At 47.5% G+C, this 15,658-nt stretch overlaps 1 protein-coding gene across 7 annotated transcripts in view; it reads right to left on the reverse strand.

The window, feature by feature from the left end:
• The window catches only part of LOC140411058 (sodium/calcium exchanger 1-like), a 430,006-nt gene that overhangs the window by 21,397 nt on the left and 392,951 nt on the right, over positions 1–15,658 (reverse strand). For all 7 annotated transcript variants that reach the window (XM_072500053.1, XM_072500057.1, XM_072500056.1 and 4 more), the window contains one exon: positions 12,207–12,482. In XM_072500053.1, coding sequence (XP_072356154.1) covers positions 12,207–12,482 — 276 coding nt within the window. The remainder of the gene's footprint in view (positions 1–12,206; positions 12,483–15,658) is intronic.

Raw genomic sequence — 15,658 nt, forward strand, 5'->3', positions numbered from 1 at the left:
TGTAGGGCTTTCAGCTATGGTAATGTAACTGAATATCACGGGGAATAGTTAGATTCTCCCTTTTTGCAGATGGGTATTGCCTGCCACATGTGAGGGTCAAATATTTATCAGCCAAACCCGGAATCTTGTCTATTTTTTTGTGCATTTGGGAATGGACTGTATTAGTATCTGAGGATTTGTGAATATTTCTGAACATTCTATAATTGTTAGCGAATATTTCCACTTTTGATGGAGGGAAGGTCATTGATGAAACAGCTGAAGATAGTTGGTCCGAGGACATTACCCTAGGGAACTCCTGCAGGGATGTCCAGGGACTGAGTGGTTGACCTCCAGAAACCACAACCATCTTCCTTTGTGCTAGGTATAACTCCACACATTATACAATGTATATATGTGCCTCAGCTATGTGCAACGCAATATTTGAATATGCTTTTTGCAGGATTCATCATTGATGGATGTATTGAATAAAACATACCATGTGAAAGCCTCTATAGCTCATCAATTAATCATTTGGAATTGACAGCAATTAGTTTTTGTTTCACTATATTTTTCAAGCATTTTCTTCCTTTACATAGATGTCCAACAGTTACCTACCTCCAATCTAAGATTCGGAAAATTCCATGATAGACAGGTAGCATGAAGCACTTTCTGAGAAAAACTAGGCAGTGGACTGTACATAATGTTCCCGATGTGGGTCTCGCTCACTGTTTTGAGGTCCTTTGAAAAACACGTGTCGCCTCTGTCGGGGGGGGGGGGGGGGGGGGGAGGACTGACCAAATTTAGTGCCAGAACCCCGGCTCCCACCAGGGTTTATGACGCCAATCAGAAGCTGGCAGTGCTTCCCTGTGGGCAGGGCCATGGGGAGTGCTGGTGGCTGCTGTTAATAGTGCTCCAGGAACTTTACAAGGGGTTGCTGCTGGATCCCTGGACTCAGGTCAGCGAGGGTGGGATGGGGGTCATAAGGGGAGGGTCACTGGCGAGATGGAGGGTGACTTTCAGTACCTCCCAACCACCTCCTTCTGATGCTAGATTCTTCGATTGGGCACAGAGTGCCTGCCACTGAACAACCCCCCAACCCCCACTAAGCGGCTTGCAATCCCAACAATGTTTGCTGGGCAGCCCCTGGGAGGCACCGGTAATTCATTTGACTCCCTGAGCCACCATTAAATTCTAGTGGGCTTGTGGATAATTGGTATAAATAAGTTCATTGGTAAGCCTAACTGATATCTTACTATGAGCTGGCGGGTTTCCCCCATTGGATCCATTCCCACCTTTAACTTAATCGCTGGATGTTTTCACACCACTGGGAGACGGACACATGGGCTGAAATTTTCCAGCTGTTGGGATTTCTTATTCCCGTCAACGGCACACTCCGCCAGCGGGTTTCCCAGCGGCGTGGGGCGGCTTCAATGGGAAATCCCATTGACAAGCGGCGGGAGTAGTCAATCCCGCTGCCAGCGAACGCCGTGCCGCTGAGAAACACACAGCTGGGGGACTGGTGAATCCAGGCCATGGTCTCTCCCATGATTAAGTGCTACGAGCAATGTAATAAAGTCAAATTTGATAGCAAGCCACATAAAGCCTTGTGATAGATGACCTGAGGCTTGATCAAATAAACAGGTTTTAAGAAGTTCCTTAAAGGAGGAAAGAGAGGTAGAGAGGCAGTGATGTTTAGATGAGGGAATTTCACACATGAGGGCCGAGGCAACTGAAGACATGGCTACTAATGAAGAAGTTATTGAAACTGGGACATCCAAGATTAGAGTGTTAGAGGAGTTGTATGCGTCCTTCCTCTTTATTTCCTTATTTCCCCTTTCTTTTATTTTGCCGTTATCATTTTTAGTCCATGGGTGATTAATTAATACGTATCTTTGAGTCAAGCAGCAGAGATAATAGGGAATTGAGAACACTGTGCTAGTTTGAACACGAGCTTCAGACTTAATGGCACCAGAGAGATGGGCTGGGACTTGGTTTGATTGATTGGCTGGGAGCCGATGAATTGGCTGAAAAGGCGGTATTCTGCCCGGTAACAGGTGGTGATTGGACTATATCCCAGTGGGATGGTTCTCAGAGACCTGAATGTTTCAGTTTAACTCCTGGACACAGTAAGATAATGTTATGCTTACTCGCTCTCTCCAGAATGAGAATGTTGTATTCCTGGGACTGCAGATAACCTGGATGAATGAATCTACAGGGAAAACCACTACAGGATGTAGCCAAAGACCAGGACTCACACACACTCTCTCGCCAGAAAGGCTGTGAGCATTGTATTTCTAAAACTATGATGTGGAGACGCCGGCGACGGACAGGGCATAGTAAGAAGCCTTACCATACCAGGTTAAAGTCCAACAGGTGTGTTTGGAATCACAAGCTTTCAGAACACAGCTCCTTCATCAGTGACTCACCTGAGGAAGGAGCTGCGCTCCGAAAGGTACTGATTCCAGAAAGCCTGTTGGACTTTGACTTTAACTTGGTGTTGTAAGTTTCTAAAACTATTGAGGCCTGAATGAAGCTACAGTAAAAATCTCAAACTGAAAGTAATATTTGAAGAGGAGCAGGGTACTGGAAACACCCATCTGAAACAAATACTTTTTTACTTCCTTTATCCTTTACTTCCTCTCTGTGTTTGTCTGAGTTGTGTGTATTAAGGGTGGGGGCAAGTTAAAACAGGGGGTGGGGGTGGGATTAGGAATTAGATAATAGTTAACTAGTTATATGTGCTGCAGATTTTCTTCATGTTATTAATAAAAAGTAATTGTGTTTGAAGTTACAAAGCTGGTGACTGTAATTATTGGGCAGCCAAGAGCCAAAGACTTCAGGGGCGGGATTTTCCGTTTCTGAGTCTAAGTGTTGACGGCGATGCAGAATTGGACTTTCACAATAGCAAAACTGGCGCCGCACCTGGATGATTGAACTACTGTTAAGGGGCTAGCACTGGCGCCACGTGGAACACAATCGGGTCCAATGAGAAACGGTGCCGGATTTGCTGGTTCCGCGACTGATACTCAGGAGGCTGACAAGCTGCAGCCGCATAAACAGTTCATTCCCGACACACATCATCCCAGCCAACAAGATGGCAGCCAGGAGAGATTTATCGAAGCTGAACTGGAGACCCTCTTGGAGGTGGTGGAGGAGATGACCCTATACACTGGCCTGGGAAGGAGGCTGCTAGCTGCTGCCGTTCACCGTGCCTGGGCACAGGTGGCAGAGGCTGTCAGCGCTGTGGACAACACCGTCCGGATCGGGCAGCAGTGCCGTAAAAAACTGCACAACCACCTCAGGGCGGCCAGGGTGAGTAGTCAGCACTGTGCCCCTGACACTAATATCCTGTAACCCGAGACCTACGCCCCCTCCCCACTCGGAGGGCGGCCGAACCATCACCCTGCACCACATGCTGGCTCCCATACCGGCAGCTATGGCCGAGTGTCCTGGCCACCGAGGCCAGCAGCTACCCACCCCCTGGGCTGCATCGTCGGACTGTCTAACATTGTCGTTGTCTGTCGTCCCCCCGCTCAGAAGGCAGCCGCGCAGAACCGACGAGAGCGGGATAAGACAGGAGAGGGACTGCCGGACCAGCAGCCCCTAACCATGGCAGAGCAGAGGGCGTTGGACATGGGTGGCAGACGGGAGGAAAGGGAGGTCGCCGAGGGCACCACCCTCGACCCCGCACCACCCTCACCCCTACATCACCCTCAAACCCCCCCCCCGGTCTAATCATGCGTCTTGTGACTTACAGGACCTGCTGGTGATGGGGCGCATCCATCTGGTGTCCCCCGCCCCCAGCCCAGCCAGTGCCACAGCCGTAGCCCCTCTGTGAGCTGAGCAGCGATGGGAGCAGCTCGGACACCAGTTTCAGGAGACCCTGGAGCTTGAGTCGGAGGATGACACTGACTTTCCGTCACAGCTGTCTCCAACATCCTCCACCATCCCAGAGACACTCAGCTCGACTGGGCACTTTAGTGAAGAGGCTTCTGGGACACTATTTGGTGCTCACCGGTACAGCAGGAGAAGGTAGGAACTCACGAGGGGGCGAACAGTCGGAGGGCAGGCCGACCCCAGGAACTAGCTGCCATCCAGACGGGTTTCAGGCTTCTGGAACGAACAGTCCCAGCAATCTTGGAGATTCCACCAAGATGGTGGAATGTGCTACCGTGGGCAGGAGTCAGACGTTGGCATATGATGCGGAGCACCAGAGCTCATCCAAGAACGGGTTGTCATCAGCCTCCATCGCATGGACCAGACCCCTGTTAGTGACAATCCAGGACCCCCACCCATAGCACAGCAGGTATGTATAATGGAGGTTGCTGGCGGGGGGTGGCCAGCTGTGGGAGTGAGGGGGTGGGATAAAGTGTCCATTGCCCCTGGCCTGTCCCCCCCCAGTAGTGAACCTGGAGATGATCAGAGCGTGTTGGCCCTGGCGCACAAGTTGTGTGTCCTCTCGTGCCTGCCTGGGTCCCATGTCCAGCCCATCCTTGCCCTCCCCCACATCCTCCTCATCGGATGAGGCCTGGTGTTCATCCTCCTCCTCCAGAACGTCATCCGTCTGCTGCGCGATGTTGTGGAGGATGCAGCAGGTTGCCACGATGTGGGCACCCTCCCAGCATCATACTGGAGGGCCCCTTCAGAGTGGTCCAGGCACCTGAGCCACATCTTCAGGGGCCTGAAGTACTGCTCGATTACGCTCCTGGTCGCTGCATGGGCGGACATCGTTGTAGCGGGTCTCCTCATCCATCTCTGGCCTCCGGAAGTCATCAGCCATGGCCGCATTGCAAAACCCCTGCCGCCCAGGAGCCAATTTCCCAGCCGGGGGTGGGGGGTCTCGAATATGTCAGGAATCGACGAGTGTGCCAGGATGAAGGTGTCGTGCACACTGCCCGGGTAGCGGGTGCAGAGGTGAATGATGCATAGCTGATAGTCACATGTCAGCTGCATATTCATCGAGTGCTGCCTCTTTCGGCTGGTGTAGAGCGGCCTGTCATCTGCACCGTCACCTTGACGGTCATCGGGAGCAGATGTCCTCCCCCATAACCCCGTGTTGCCAGGTACACCATCATCTGGTAGAAACGTTGCACTGTCTCTCTGCTCAGCTGGAGTCTTCAACAGTATACCTGGTCCGATAGGTCCTCGAATGACAGGCGGTGTCAGTACATGCGGCTCCTCCTTGGCACCTCCTCCTTCTCGGCCTGTTGGCAGTTCACTGTCCATCATGGGAGGCTGCCATCTGTCCCCCTGTGGCATGATCCGCTGCTGCAGCTTATACTGGGGCAGGTTTAGCACAGTGGGCTAAACAGCTGGCTTGCAATACAGAACAAGGCAGCAGCGCGGGTTCAATTCCCTCCCCGAACAGATGCCGGAATGTGGCGACTAGGGGCTTTTCACAGTAACTTCATTGAAGCCTACTTGTGACAATAAGTGATTATTATTATTCCTTGAGCAGCTCCAGCTCGTACAACCGCAGGGCATCCCCCAGGGCTGCGGTGACTAGCAGGAAGGCCACCATTACGGGTTGAATTCCAATATCCATTGTCTGCAGAAGATGAAAGGCCGACATGTTAGCATGGTGCCTATCCCCGTGCCCAACCAGGTTGGAACTGCAGTCTCTGCGCCCTCGTGATCTTCCCCCCCTTCACCTCATTCCCGTGACCCTGGCCCCGTCGGTGGCCAGCACCATGGGGCCTCTGGCCCTGGAGCCCGTCCCTGATGCCAGGCGTACCGTCCGCTTGCACAGTCTTCACCAGGGGTTCGCTCAACGGCCCAGGTAGGGGCTACTGTGGGTATTGTCCCGGGTGGGTGAGGGGGCGGGTGGGTGGCAGAGGTTCGAGGATGGGGTCACCCATACAGCCGGTGTCACGCTGCAGAACCAGGGGCCAAGGTGAGCGGTCAGTGGAGTGCGCAGTAAGATGGCTGTGGTAACGGTGGTCCGTGCCTGGGCACCGCCCCAGTCCCTTGGTGGGTCACCCCTGGCCACTCGGCCTGCTCCATAAACCATAAGACATAGGAGCAGAATTAGGCCACTCGGCCCATCGTGTCTGCTCCGCCATTCAATCATGGCTGATATTTTCTCATCCCCATTCTCCTGCCTGCTCCCCATAACCCCGATCCCCTTATTAATCCCCTATCTATCTCTGTCTTAAAGACACTCAGTGAATTGGCCTCCACAGCCTTCTGCAGCAAAGTGTTCGACAGATTCACCACCCTCTAGCTGAAGAAATTCCTCCTCATCTCTGTTTTAAAGGATCGTCCCTTTAATCGGAGATGGTGTCCTCTGGTTCTAGCTTTTCCTACAAGTGGAAACATCCTCTCCACATCCACTCTATCCAGGCCTCGCAGTACCTTGTACGTTTCAATAAGATCCCCTCTCATCCTTCTAAACTCCAACGAGTACAGACCCAGAGTCCTCAAACGTTCCTCATATGACAAGTCCTTCATTCCAGGGATCATTCTTGTGAACCTCCTCTGGACCCTTTCCAAGGCCAGCATATCCTTCCTTAGATATGGGGCCAAAAACTGCTCTCAATACTCCAAATGGGGTCTGACCAGAGCCTTATACACCCTCAGAAGTACATCCCTAGTCTTGTATTCTAGTCCTCTTGACATGAATGCTAACATTGCATTTGCCTCCTTAACTACCGACTGAACCTGCACATTAGCCTTAAGAGAATCATGAACAAGGACTCCCAAGTCCCTTTGTGCTTCTGCTTTCCGAAGCATTTCCCCATTTAGAAAATAGTCTATGCCTAGATTCCTCCTTCCAAAGTGCATAACCTCACACTTTTCCACATTGTATTTCATTTGCCACTTCATTGCTCACTTTCCTAGCTTGTCCTAGCTTCTGCAGCCCCCTTGCTTCCTCAATACTACCTGTCCCTCTACAGATCTTTGTCTCATTTGCAAATTTAGCAACAGAGGGGCTGGTTTAGCACAGGGCTATATCGCTGGCTTTGAAAGCAGACCAAGGCAGGCCAGCAGCACGGTTCAATTCCTGTACCAGCCTCCCCGAACATGCGCCGGAATGTGGCGACTAGGGGCTTTTCACAGTAACTTCATTTGAAGCCTACTTGTGACAATAAGCAATTTTCATTTCATTTTTCAGTACCTTCTTCCAAATCATTAATGTATATTGTAAAAGGTTGTGGTTCCAGCACAGACACCTGAGGTACACCACTAGTCACCGGCTGCTATCCTGAAAAAGACCCCTTTATCCCCACTCTCTGCCTTCTGCCAGTCAGCCAATCATCTATCCATGCCAGGATCTTACCCTGAACACCATGAGCTCTTAACTTATTTAACAATCTCCTATGTGGCACCTTATCAAAGGCCTTCTGGAAATCTAAATAAATCACGTCCACTGGTTCTCCTTTGTCTAACTTGCTTGTTACATTCTCAAAGAACTCTAACAGATTTGTCAGACACAATCTCCCTTTGACAAAGCCATGCTCACTCAGTCCTATTTTACCATGCACTTCCAAGTGCTTTGCGATCTCATCTTTAATAGCAGACTCTAAAATCTTACCAACGACCGAAGTCAGGCTAACCGGCATATAATTTCCCATCTTCTGCCTCCCTCCCTTCTTAAACAGTGGTGTTACATTAGCCACCGTCCAGTCCTTTGGGACCCTTCCTGCCTCCAGTGATTCCTGAAAGATCATCACTAATGCCTCCACAATTTCCTCAGCTATCTCTTTTAGGACCCTGGGGTACAGTCCACCCGGTCCAGGTGACTTATCCACCTTCAGACCTTTCAGTTTCCCCAGAACCTTCTTCTTTGTAATGGTCACTGCACTCACCTCTGCCCCCTGGTTCTCCTGGAGCTCTGGCATCCCACTGGTGTCTTCCACCGTGAAGACTGATGCAAAGTAACTATTCAGTTCATCTGCCATTTCTTTGTTTCCTATTATTACTTCTCCAGCCACATTTTCTAATGGTCCAATGTCTATTTTGGCCTCTCTCTTACCTTTCATATATTGAAAAAATCTCTTCCTATCTTCCTTTATATTACTAGCTAGCTTGCACTAGTACTTCATCTTCTCCCCCCTATTGCTTTTTTAGTTGTCCTCTGGTCGCTTTTAAAGGCTTCCCAATCCTCTGGTTTCCCACTAATCCTCGCCACTTTGTATGCTTTTTCTTTAGCCTTTATACTGTCTTTGACATCCCTCGTCAGCCATGGATGCCTTCTCCTCCTCCTTGGGATGAATTTCTGTTGTGCCTCCCTAATAACACCCAAAAACTCCTGCCATTGCTGTTCCACTGTCTTCCCTGCTAGGCTCCTTCTTCAATCAACTCTGGCCAGCTCCTCCCTCATGTCTTTGTAGTTACCCTTATTTATTTGTAATACCGTTACATCTGATTGCAGCTTCTCCCTCTCAAACTGCAGGGTAAATTCTATCATATTGTGGTCACTACCTCTTAGGTTCCTTCACCTTAAGTTCCCTAATCAAGTCTGCCTCATTACACATCACCAAATCCAGAATTGCCTGTTCCCTAGTAGGCTCTGTCACAAGCTGCTTCAAAAAACCATCTCTTAGACAGTCCACAAATTCCATTTCTTGGGATCCACTACCAACCTGATTTTCCCAGTCCACCTGCATATTGAAGTCCCCCATGATTATTGTGATAATGTCGTTTTTACATGCCTTTTCTATCTCCTGATTTATTTTCTGCCCCACATCCTGACTACTGCTAGGGGGCCTGTACATAACTCCCATCAGGGTCTTTTTACCTTTGCGATTCCTCAACTCTACCCACAGAGATTCTATGCCTTCTGATCCTATATCACTCCTTGCTATCGATTTAACTTAATTTCTTACTATCAATGCAACCCCGCCCCCTTTGCCCATCTGCCTGTCCTTTCGATAGGACATATATCCTTGGATATTTAGATCCCAGCCCTGATCCCCTTGCAGCCACGTCTCTGTGATGCCCACAACATCGTACCGGCCAATTTCGATGTGCGCAACAAGCTCATTTACCTTGTTCCGTATACTGTGAACATTTAGGTACAACACCCTCCCCCGTCACCCCATTCATCCCCTGGCCCTGGCAGGCCCCCCGCCCCACCCCAGCCAGCCCGGCCAGTTTCCGGTCCGGCAGCCCACGGTCGCGTCTCTCTGTGTCCTACCTTCACTCTCTCTCACTCATCAGCCACGATGCTGGTTTCACCATTTTTAAAAGCAAAAATGAACTGCGTCCATTGGGAACTCAGCCCATTGGAGCAGGAGAATCGTGGAGGCCCAGGAGAATACCGGGTCGGGCCCACTAATGATATGCAAACGGTGTTTATTATACGTGTGTTCTGGTACGCATTGACGCCGCTGTCGCGGTGACGATCAGTGCCTGCCACGATTTTGACATCGGAACCGATTCTCCGCCAAATCGCGTTTCATGATTTTGCCGCTGACCAACAGAGAATCCTACCCCGGGTATTTTACTAAGAATCATTGGTTAATTCACTTGTATTGTGATTCCGGGTCAAGAATTGACTGTGCACTAGTCCAGGGTGTCATAACAATTGTGTGGCTGGAGGAGGTTACAGAGATAGGAAGGGGCGAGGGATCTGAAAGTGCGAATGAGTCTTTTAAAATCAAGGTTTTGTTTAACCAGTAGCCAACATAGGTCAGCGAATATCGGGGTGATGGGTGAACAGAACGTGGTGTGAGTTAGAGCATGCAAAGCACAAATTCTCTCCTCCTAGCAAGTAGTGAAGGCTGGATCATTGAATATATTCAAGGCTGAATTAGGGAAATTTATGATCGACAGAGTCAAGGGTTATGGGAGGGCAGGGGGAGAGACAAAAAAGTGGAGTTGAAGCCACAACTGGATCTGCTGTGATCTTATTGAATAGCGGGGTAGGCTCGAAGGGCCGAATGGTCTACTTCTGCTCCTCGTTCTTGTGACTTTATGAATTCTTACTTCAAAAATAAAATTGTAACTAAGATTAACTCTCAGACAAATTCTCATCTGCAGTTGCAGAGAAATATTGCAAGTCAAGGAGTTTGGATTCTGATTTAGATAGTGACCTCTGAGACATGCTATTTGACAGCATAAGAGTTAAATACAGTTAGAAACAGTGGTAATTGTTTCCCTTAGGAAGATACTACAAAACAGCCAGTCACTGTAAACTGATACAAGCCATGGTGAAAATAAATTACATTTGGAATGCAAAGAAGAGCTTGTCAATAAAAAGTATATTGAGCCCACAAGGTGCGAAGGGCTTCCAAAGATCCGAGGGAGAAAACTGCTTTGTGATGTATGGGAGCATATTGAAGTTTTATAATCTGTAAGCATTAAGAAATTACTGGCCTGGAGCATTTTTGAAAAAAATTGTTAAAATCCTTTCCCATGTTATAAAAGGAAAATACTGCTGCAGATGCTGGAAATCTGAAACAGAGTAAGAAAAGGCTGGAAATATTCTACATGGCCAGGCAGAATCTCTCTCTGCAGATCTGCCCTGACCTGCTGAGTAGAATCAGAGAATGGGTACAGCACAGGAGGCCGTCACATCCATGTTGGCTTTCGGCTTATTGGTCCAGAATCTTCTGTTTTTATTGGTTAACAAATTGGCTTACCTCTCCCGTGGAATATTTGAATTTGTATGGAACCTTTGAACTTAACAGATCAATTTCCTCTATAATGCTAAACAGTCTCTCAGAGGGCCTGCAGGGACACAGTCTAATTGAGAATAGACAAACGTATTGAAGTGAGAACTCACTGTTCAGCTGAGAATGGTCTTTTGAACAACAGGGTAGGAATTCCCTTAAGAGCTTACATGTCACTATGGGTATTATTTAAATTGGAAAGACTCAAAATCTCCTCCTGCTTCAGCCAGATCTCTCCCTGACCAGAATCCCACATTCACCACCAGTAAATATGATTGTAAATGACCTGCAACTTAAATGACGCAGTTGGGTTGTGCCGTATCTTCCTCTTCCTGGAAAGGGAATCGAGAAGAGGAGAAAATAATCTTTCAATTACAACAAGGCCATTTAGGATTAATATCAGGAAGCTGTTCTTTTACACAAAGAGCGGCAAAAATGTAGAACTCATTCCCCCAAAAAGCTGCAAATGCCAGGTCCATTTATTTTTTATTCATTCAACAGATCCGGGTTTCGCTGGCTCGGCTAGCATTTATTGTCCATCCCTAATTTCCCTTCAAAAGGTGGTGGTCAGCTGCCTTCTTGAACTGCTGGAAATTTTGAGCACTCAGATTGATTGCTCAATATATCAAGAGATATGGGAGCAAAGACAACTGCCTGTTCTTACATTCCCTGCCTGTAATCTGTGGTTCATAATGTGTCTAATGCTCAATGCCCTGTAACCACCACCACCACCAGAAATGTCACCTTCCAAATTACACCATCAGCAACTCTCACCAAGGGCAGACATATGCTAGAGAAGACAGGCAGAACAGAAAAAGGAGAAAAGTAAGAGGAGAGACAACAAAGAGAGAGAGAGGGAGACAGCAGAAGGTGACAGAAAAGATAGCACGTCCGAGGCAGGTAAGAGAATTCTCCGACTTACCGTGACCAAAATTATGGGATTTCAGTAGCATGAATTATATACAGATTATCATATAACGAGACACAATTATAGAACGAGCAACTGACACAGCAGGTGGATAATGTAGTGAGGTTTAGATTAAGGTGAAGACGTTTTTACAAAATATATGGTCCATCAGTGTATGTTTGAACTCTCACCCCTCAAAATATGCTCCAATCATAGGTTTGGATGTGGGACTAGGTGGAAAGCCCACACCTCTTATTTACGGCAATTCATTTGTACTTCTATTTCAGATATCCAGCATTTCCAGTTTTTCTTTGATTTTAAGGCATTGACTTTCCAGCAACTCTATCACCGCAGGATGCTCTGCTTACGATTGAATAAATTTAACAAAAGCAAAATATTGCGGGCAGATGCTGGAAATCTGAAAAAGAAACTGAAAATGCTGGATTAACGTTTCAGGTTGATGAATCTATATACCCACGGAAAAATGTTGAGAAGATATTTATAACTTAGAAGCCAAATTCAGGGAACATTTAAACAGCGAATTGAACCACTCTACCCTTAATTACCAGAAATGTGAAGAATTGCAAACAACTGCCTTCTTGACTGAGAGTTTAGAATAGATACTTGCCTTGTAAAAATTAATTGGCATCCAAAAGATATTCAAAGTATTAAAAATATTCAAAGAACAATGAAAGCTTTTTTACCTGGAACTGAGGTTCCCAGTGCAACAAACACTACTGCAGTAACAGAGTCCTTCAGTCCAATGGTACAGCCAAAATGGGAAGCCAAGTCACCAATGACAGCAGTTAGCATGCCAATCATCAAAATGGATACTACAAAGCAGGCCCAGCCATTCCAGTAGTCCGTAGGTGGTACAATAGCAAAGAGAACTTTCCAGAAGACAGTCAGAAAGTGCATCACATAATCAAAGCACGAAGGCAGTTTCTCCTCAGCACATTCATCATCGTCATCATCTTCTCCTGAAATAAAATGTCAGAGGATTTTTTAAAATTGAAAATAAATTGTTTAATGCCTCTGTTGCAGTTTTTAATGTAAGAACATCATGTGCACATAATAAGCATCAGTACATCACCAGACACAGAGCATCGTTTCAAGAATTTTAAGTCTTAAATATAAAACGTTTTGAAAAGGTACAAAGCGAGACACTGATTATTCTTTGTCTTATGTGCGATTTCTCTTTTCAAGTCCAGCAGAAGCGTATGCATCATATAGAACATCCTAAAATATCATGGGCGGGATTCTCTGTCCAGCCACACTCTTTCTGGTGCGGCGCTCCCCTGCCGGCAGCGGGATTCTGCATCCCGGCGAATCCCACCGACCGAGAATCCAGCCCCATAAATGTTGTTACGACCACGTGGGGCGGGTGAAATAACTCCCCTATTATCCCACTTCTCATTTGACTGCAACAGGTTTTTAAAAAAAACTTCAGTGAAGTTCTGCTTTTCCAATTCTGTAAGTGTCCCACAAATTGCATGCCAAGATTGCAGAGAATTACTCAGACAGGTTTCCTTCGGTTAAACAAAGAATGGGGTGAGTTTATAAACTTCCCGAGCTAAAAAAAAATAAAAACACACCATCTAAATGGTCACATATATTCATCTGGGCCCAGGCACACTCAAGCACCTATGGCAAAGTAACAATATCGGCTTATAAGGATTTTACAGTTCATAAGAAGAAGAAATATACAGCTAGGTTTTCTTGATTGTTTTTTGTGACAAGCCCCACAAGGACCATGAGGGATCACAAATAGATCTCCCCGTGCGGCTTGTGGAGTGCAAGTTTCCCTTGTAGCAGGTGGAGGCCCACCCAGTTGGGACTCGTTAACTGAGCCCTTTAAATGCCGGCCCCAACCTGGACCTAATGCTGGTAGTCCCGGGTTGGGACTCTATTTCTGATCACTGCTTTAGAACATAGAACGATACAGCGCAGTACAGGCCCTTCGGCCCACGATGTTGCACCGAAACAAAAGCCATCTAACCTACACTATGCCATTACCATCCATATGTTTATCTAATAAACTTTTAAATGCCCTCAATGTTGGCGAGTTCACTACTGTTGCAGGTAGGGCATTCCACGGCCTCACTATTCTTTGCGTAAAGAACCTACCTCTGACCTCTGTCCTATATCTATTACCCCTCAGTTTAAAGCTATGTCCCCTCGTGCCAGCCATTTCCATCCGCGGGAGAAGGCTCTCACTGTCCACCCTATCTAACCCCCTGATCATTTTGTATGCCTCTATTAAGTCTCCTCTTAACCTTCTTCTCTCCAACAAAAACAACCTCAAGTCCATCAGCCTTTCCTCATAAGATTTTCCCTCCATACCAGGCAACATCCTGGTAAATCTCCTCTGCACCCGCTCCAAAGCCTCCACGTCCTTCCTATAATGCGGTGACCAGAACTGTACGCAATACTCCAAATGCGGCCGAACCAGAGTTTTGTACAGCTGCAACATGACCTTCTGACTCCGGAACTCAATCCCTCTACCAATAAAGGCCAACACTCCATAGGCCTTCTTCACAACCCTATCAACCTGGGTGGCAACTTTCAGGGATCTATGTACATGGACACCTAGATCCCTCTGTTCATCCACACTTCCAAGTACTTTACCATTAGCCAAATATTCCGCATTCCTGTTATTCCTTCCAAGGTGAATCACCTCACACTTCTCTACATTAAACTCCATTTGCAACCTCTCAGCCCAGCTCTGCAGCTTATCTATATCCCTCTGTAACCTGCTACATCCTTCCACACTGTCGACAACACCACCGACTTTAGTATCGTCTGCAAATTTACTCACCCACCCTTCTGCGCCCTCCTCTAGGTCATTGATAAAAATGACAAACAGCAACGGCCCCAGAACAGATCATTGTGGTTCGCCACTTGTAACTGAACTCCATTCTGAACATTTCCCATCAACCACCACCCTCTGTCTTCTTTCAGCTAGCCAATTTCTGATCCACATTTCTAAATCTCCCTCAATCCCCAGCCTCCGTATTTTCTGCAATAGCCTACCGTGGGGAACCTTATCAAACGCTTTACTGAAATCCATATACACCACATCAACTGCTCTACCCTCGTCTACCTGTTCAGTCACCTTCTCAAAGAACTCGATAAGGTTTGTGAGCCATGACCTACCCTTCACAAAGCCATGCTGACTATCCCTGATCATATTATTCCTATCTAGATGATTGTAAATCTTGTCTCTTATAATCCCCTCCAAGACTTTACCCACTACAGACGTGAGGCTCACCGGTGTCTATAGTTGCCGGGGTTGTCTCTGCTCCCCTTTTTGAACAAAGGGACCAATGTTTGTGTTTGTATTGTCAATAAAATAAGTTAGCCTTCCTGCTCATGTTTCCTGGATTATCACACAGGCAACGAGGATCTAGAAAAAGACTCTGGACAGCCTTTCTATAGGCAAACAATTCCAGTAAGAAAAAGACGAAGAGAATCTGAAAATGCCACTATTTGGTAAAATATGATGCGGCCGTGGAAGATTGGCTCCAGTATACTGAGAATGCGATACGCCTTTCTGGCAAACGGCATAGAAGGCTAAGACCGACAGAAGGTGATTCTCCTGTCCATTTGTGGAGTCCCAACGTTCGCATCATTAAAAGCCTGAACTACCCCAGGCACGAAGAACTGATAGACCAAGTGGCGAATCACTATGACCCTAAACCATCTGTGATACTGCAAAGTTATAGATTTATTTAGAAGTTTTTTTACATTTTAAGAACACAACAGTACAAAATAAAACCAACACAAAACCCTAAGCCCCCCCCCACCCCCCGACACCCTAACCAAGCCCCCCCCCGCCCCCCCCCCCCTCCCCCCGCAGCTGACGGTAACCCGAGCCTTGAAATGCAGTGTAAACAAACTCCATTTCTTACGGAACCCCTCACTCGCCCTCCTCAGACCAAATTGTACCTTTTCCAAGTGCAAGAACTCCATTAGATCCCCAAGCCACACCGAGGCACAGGGTGGAGAAGCTGACTTCCATCCCAACAGGACCCGCCTGCAAGCAATCAATGAGGTGAAGGCTAAAACATCTGCCCCTGCTCCCGTTTGCAACTCCGGCAAGTCCGATACCCCAAATATGAAGCCAGCAGACTAGGCTCTAAATCCACATGCAAGA

The sequence above is a fragment of the Scyliorhinus torazame genome, chromosome 4 (genome assembly GCF_047496885.1).
Source record: "Scyliorhinus torazame isolate Kashiwa2021f chromosome 4, sScyTor2.1, whole genome shotgun sequence".
Classification (NCBI taxonomy): Eukaryota; Metazoa; Chordata; class Chondrichthyes; order Carcharhiniformes; family Scyliorhinidae; genus Scyliorhinus; species Scyliorhinus torazame.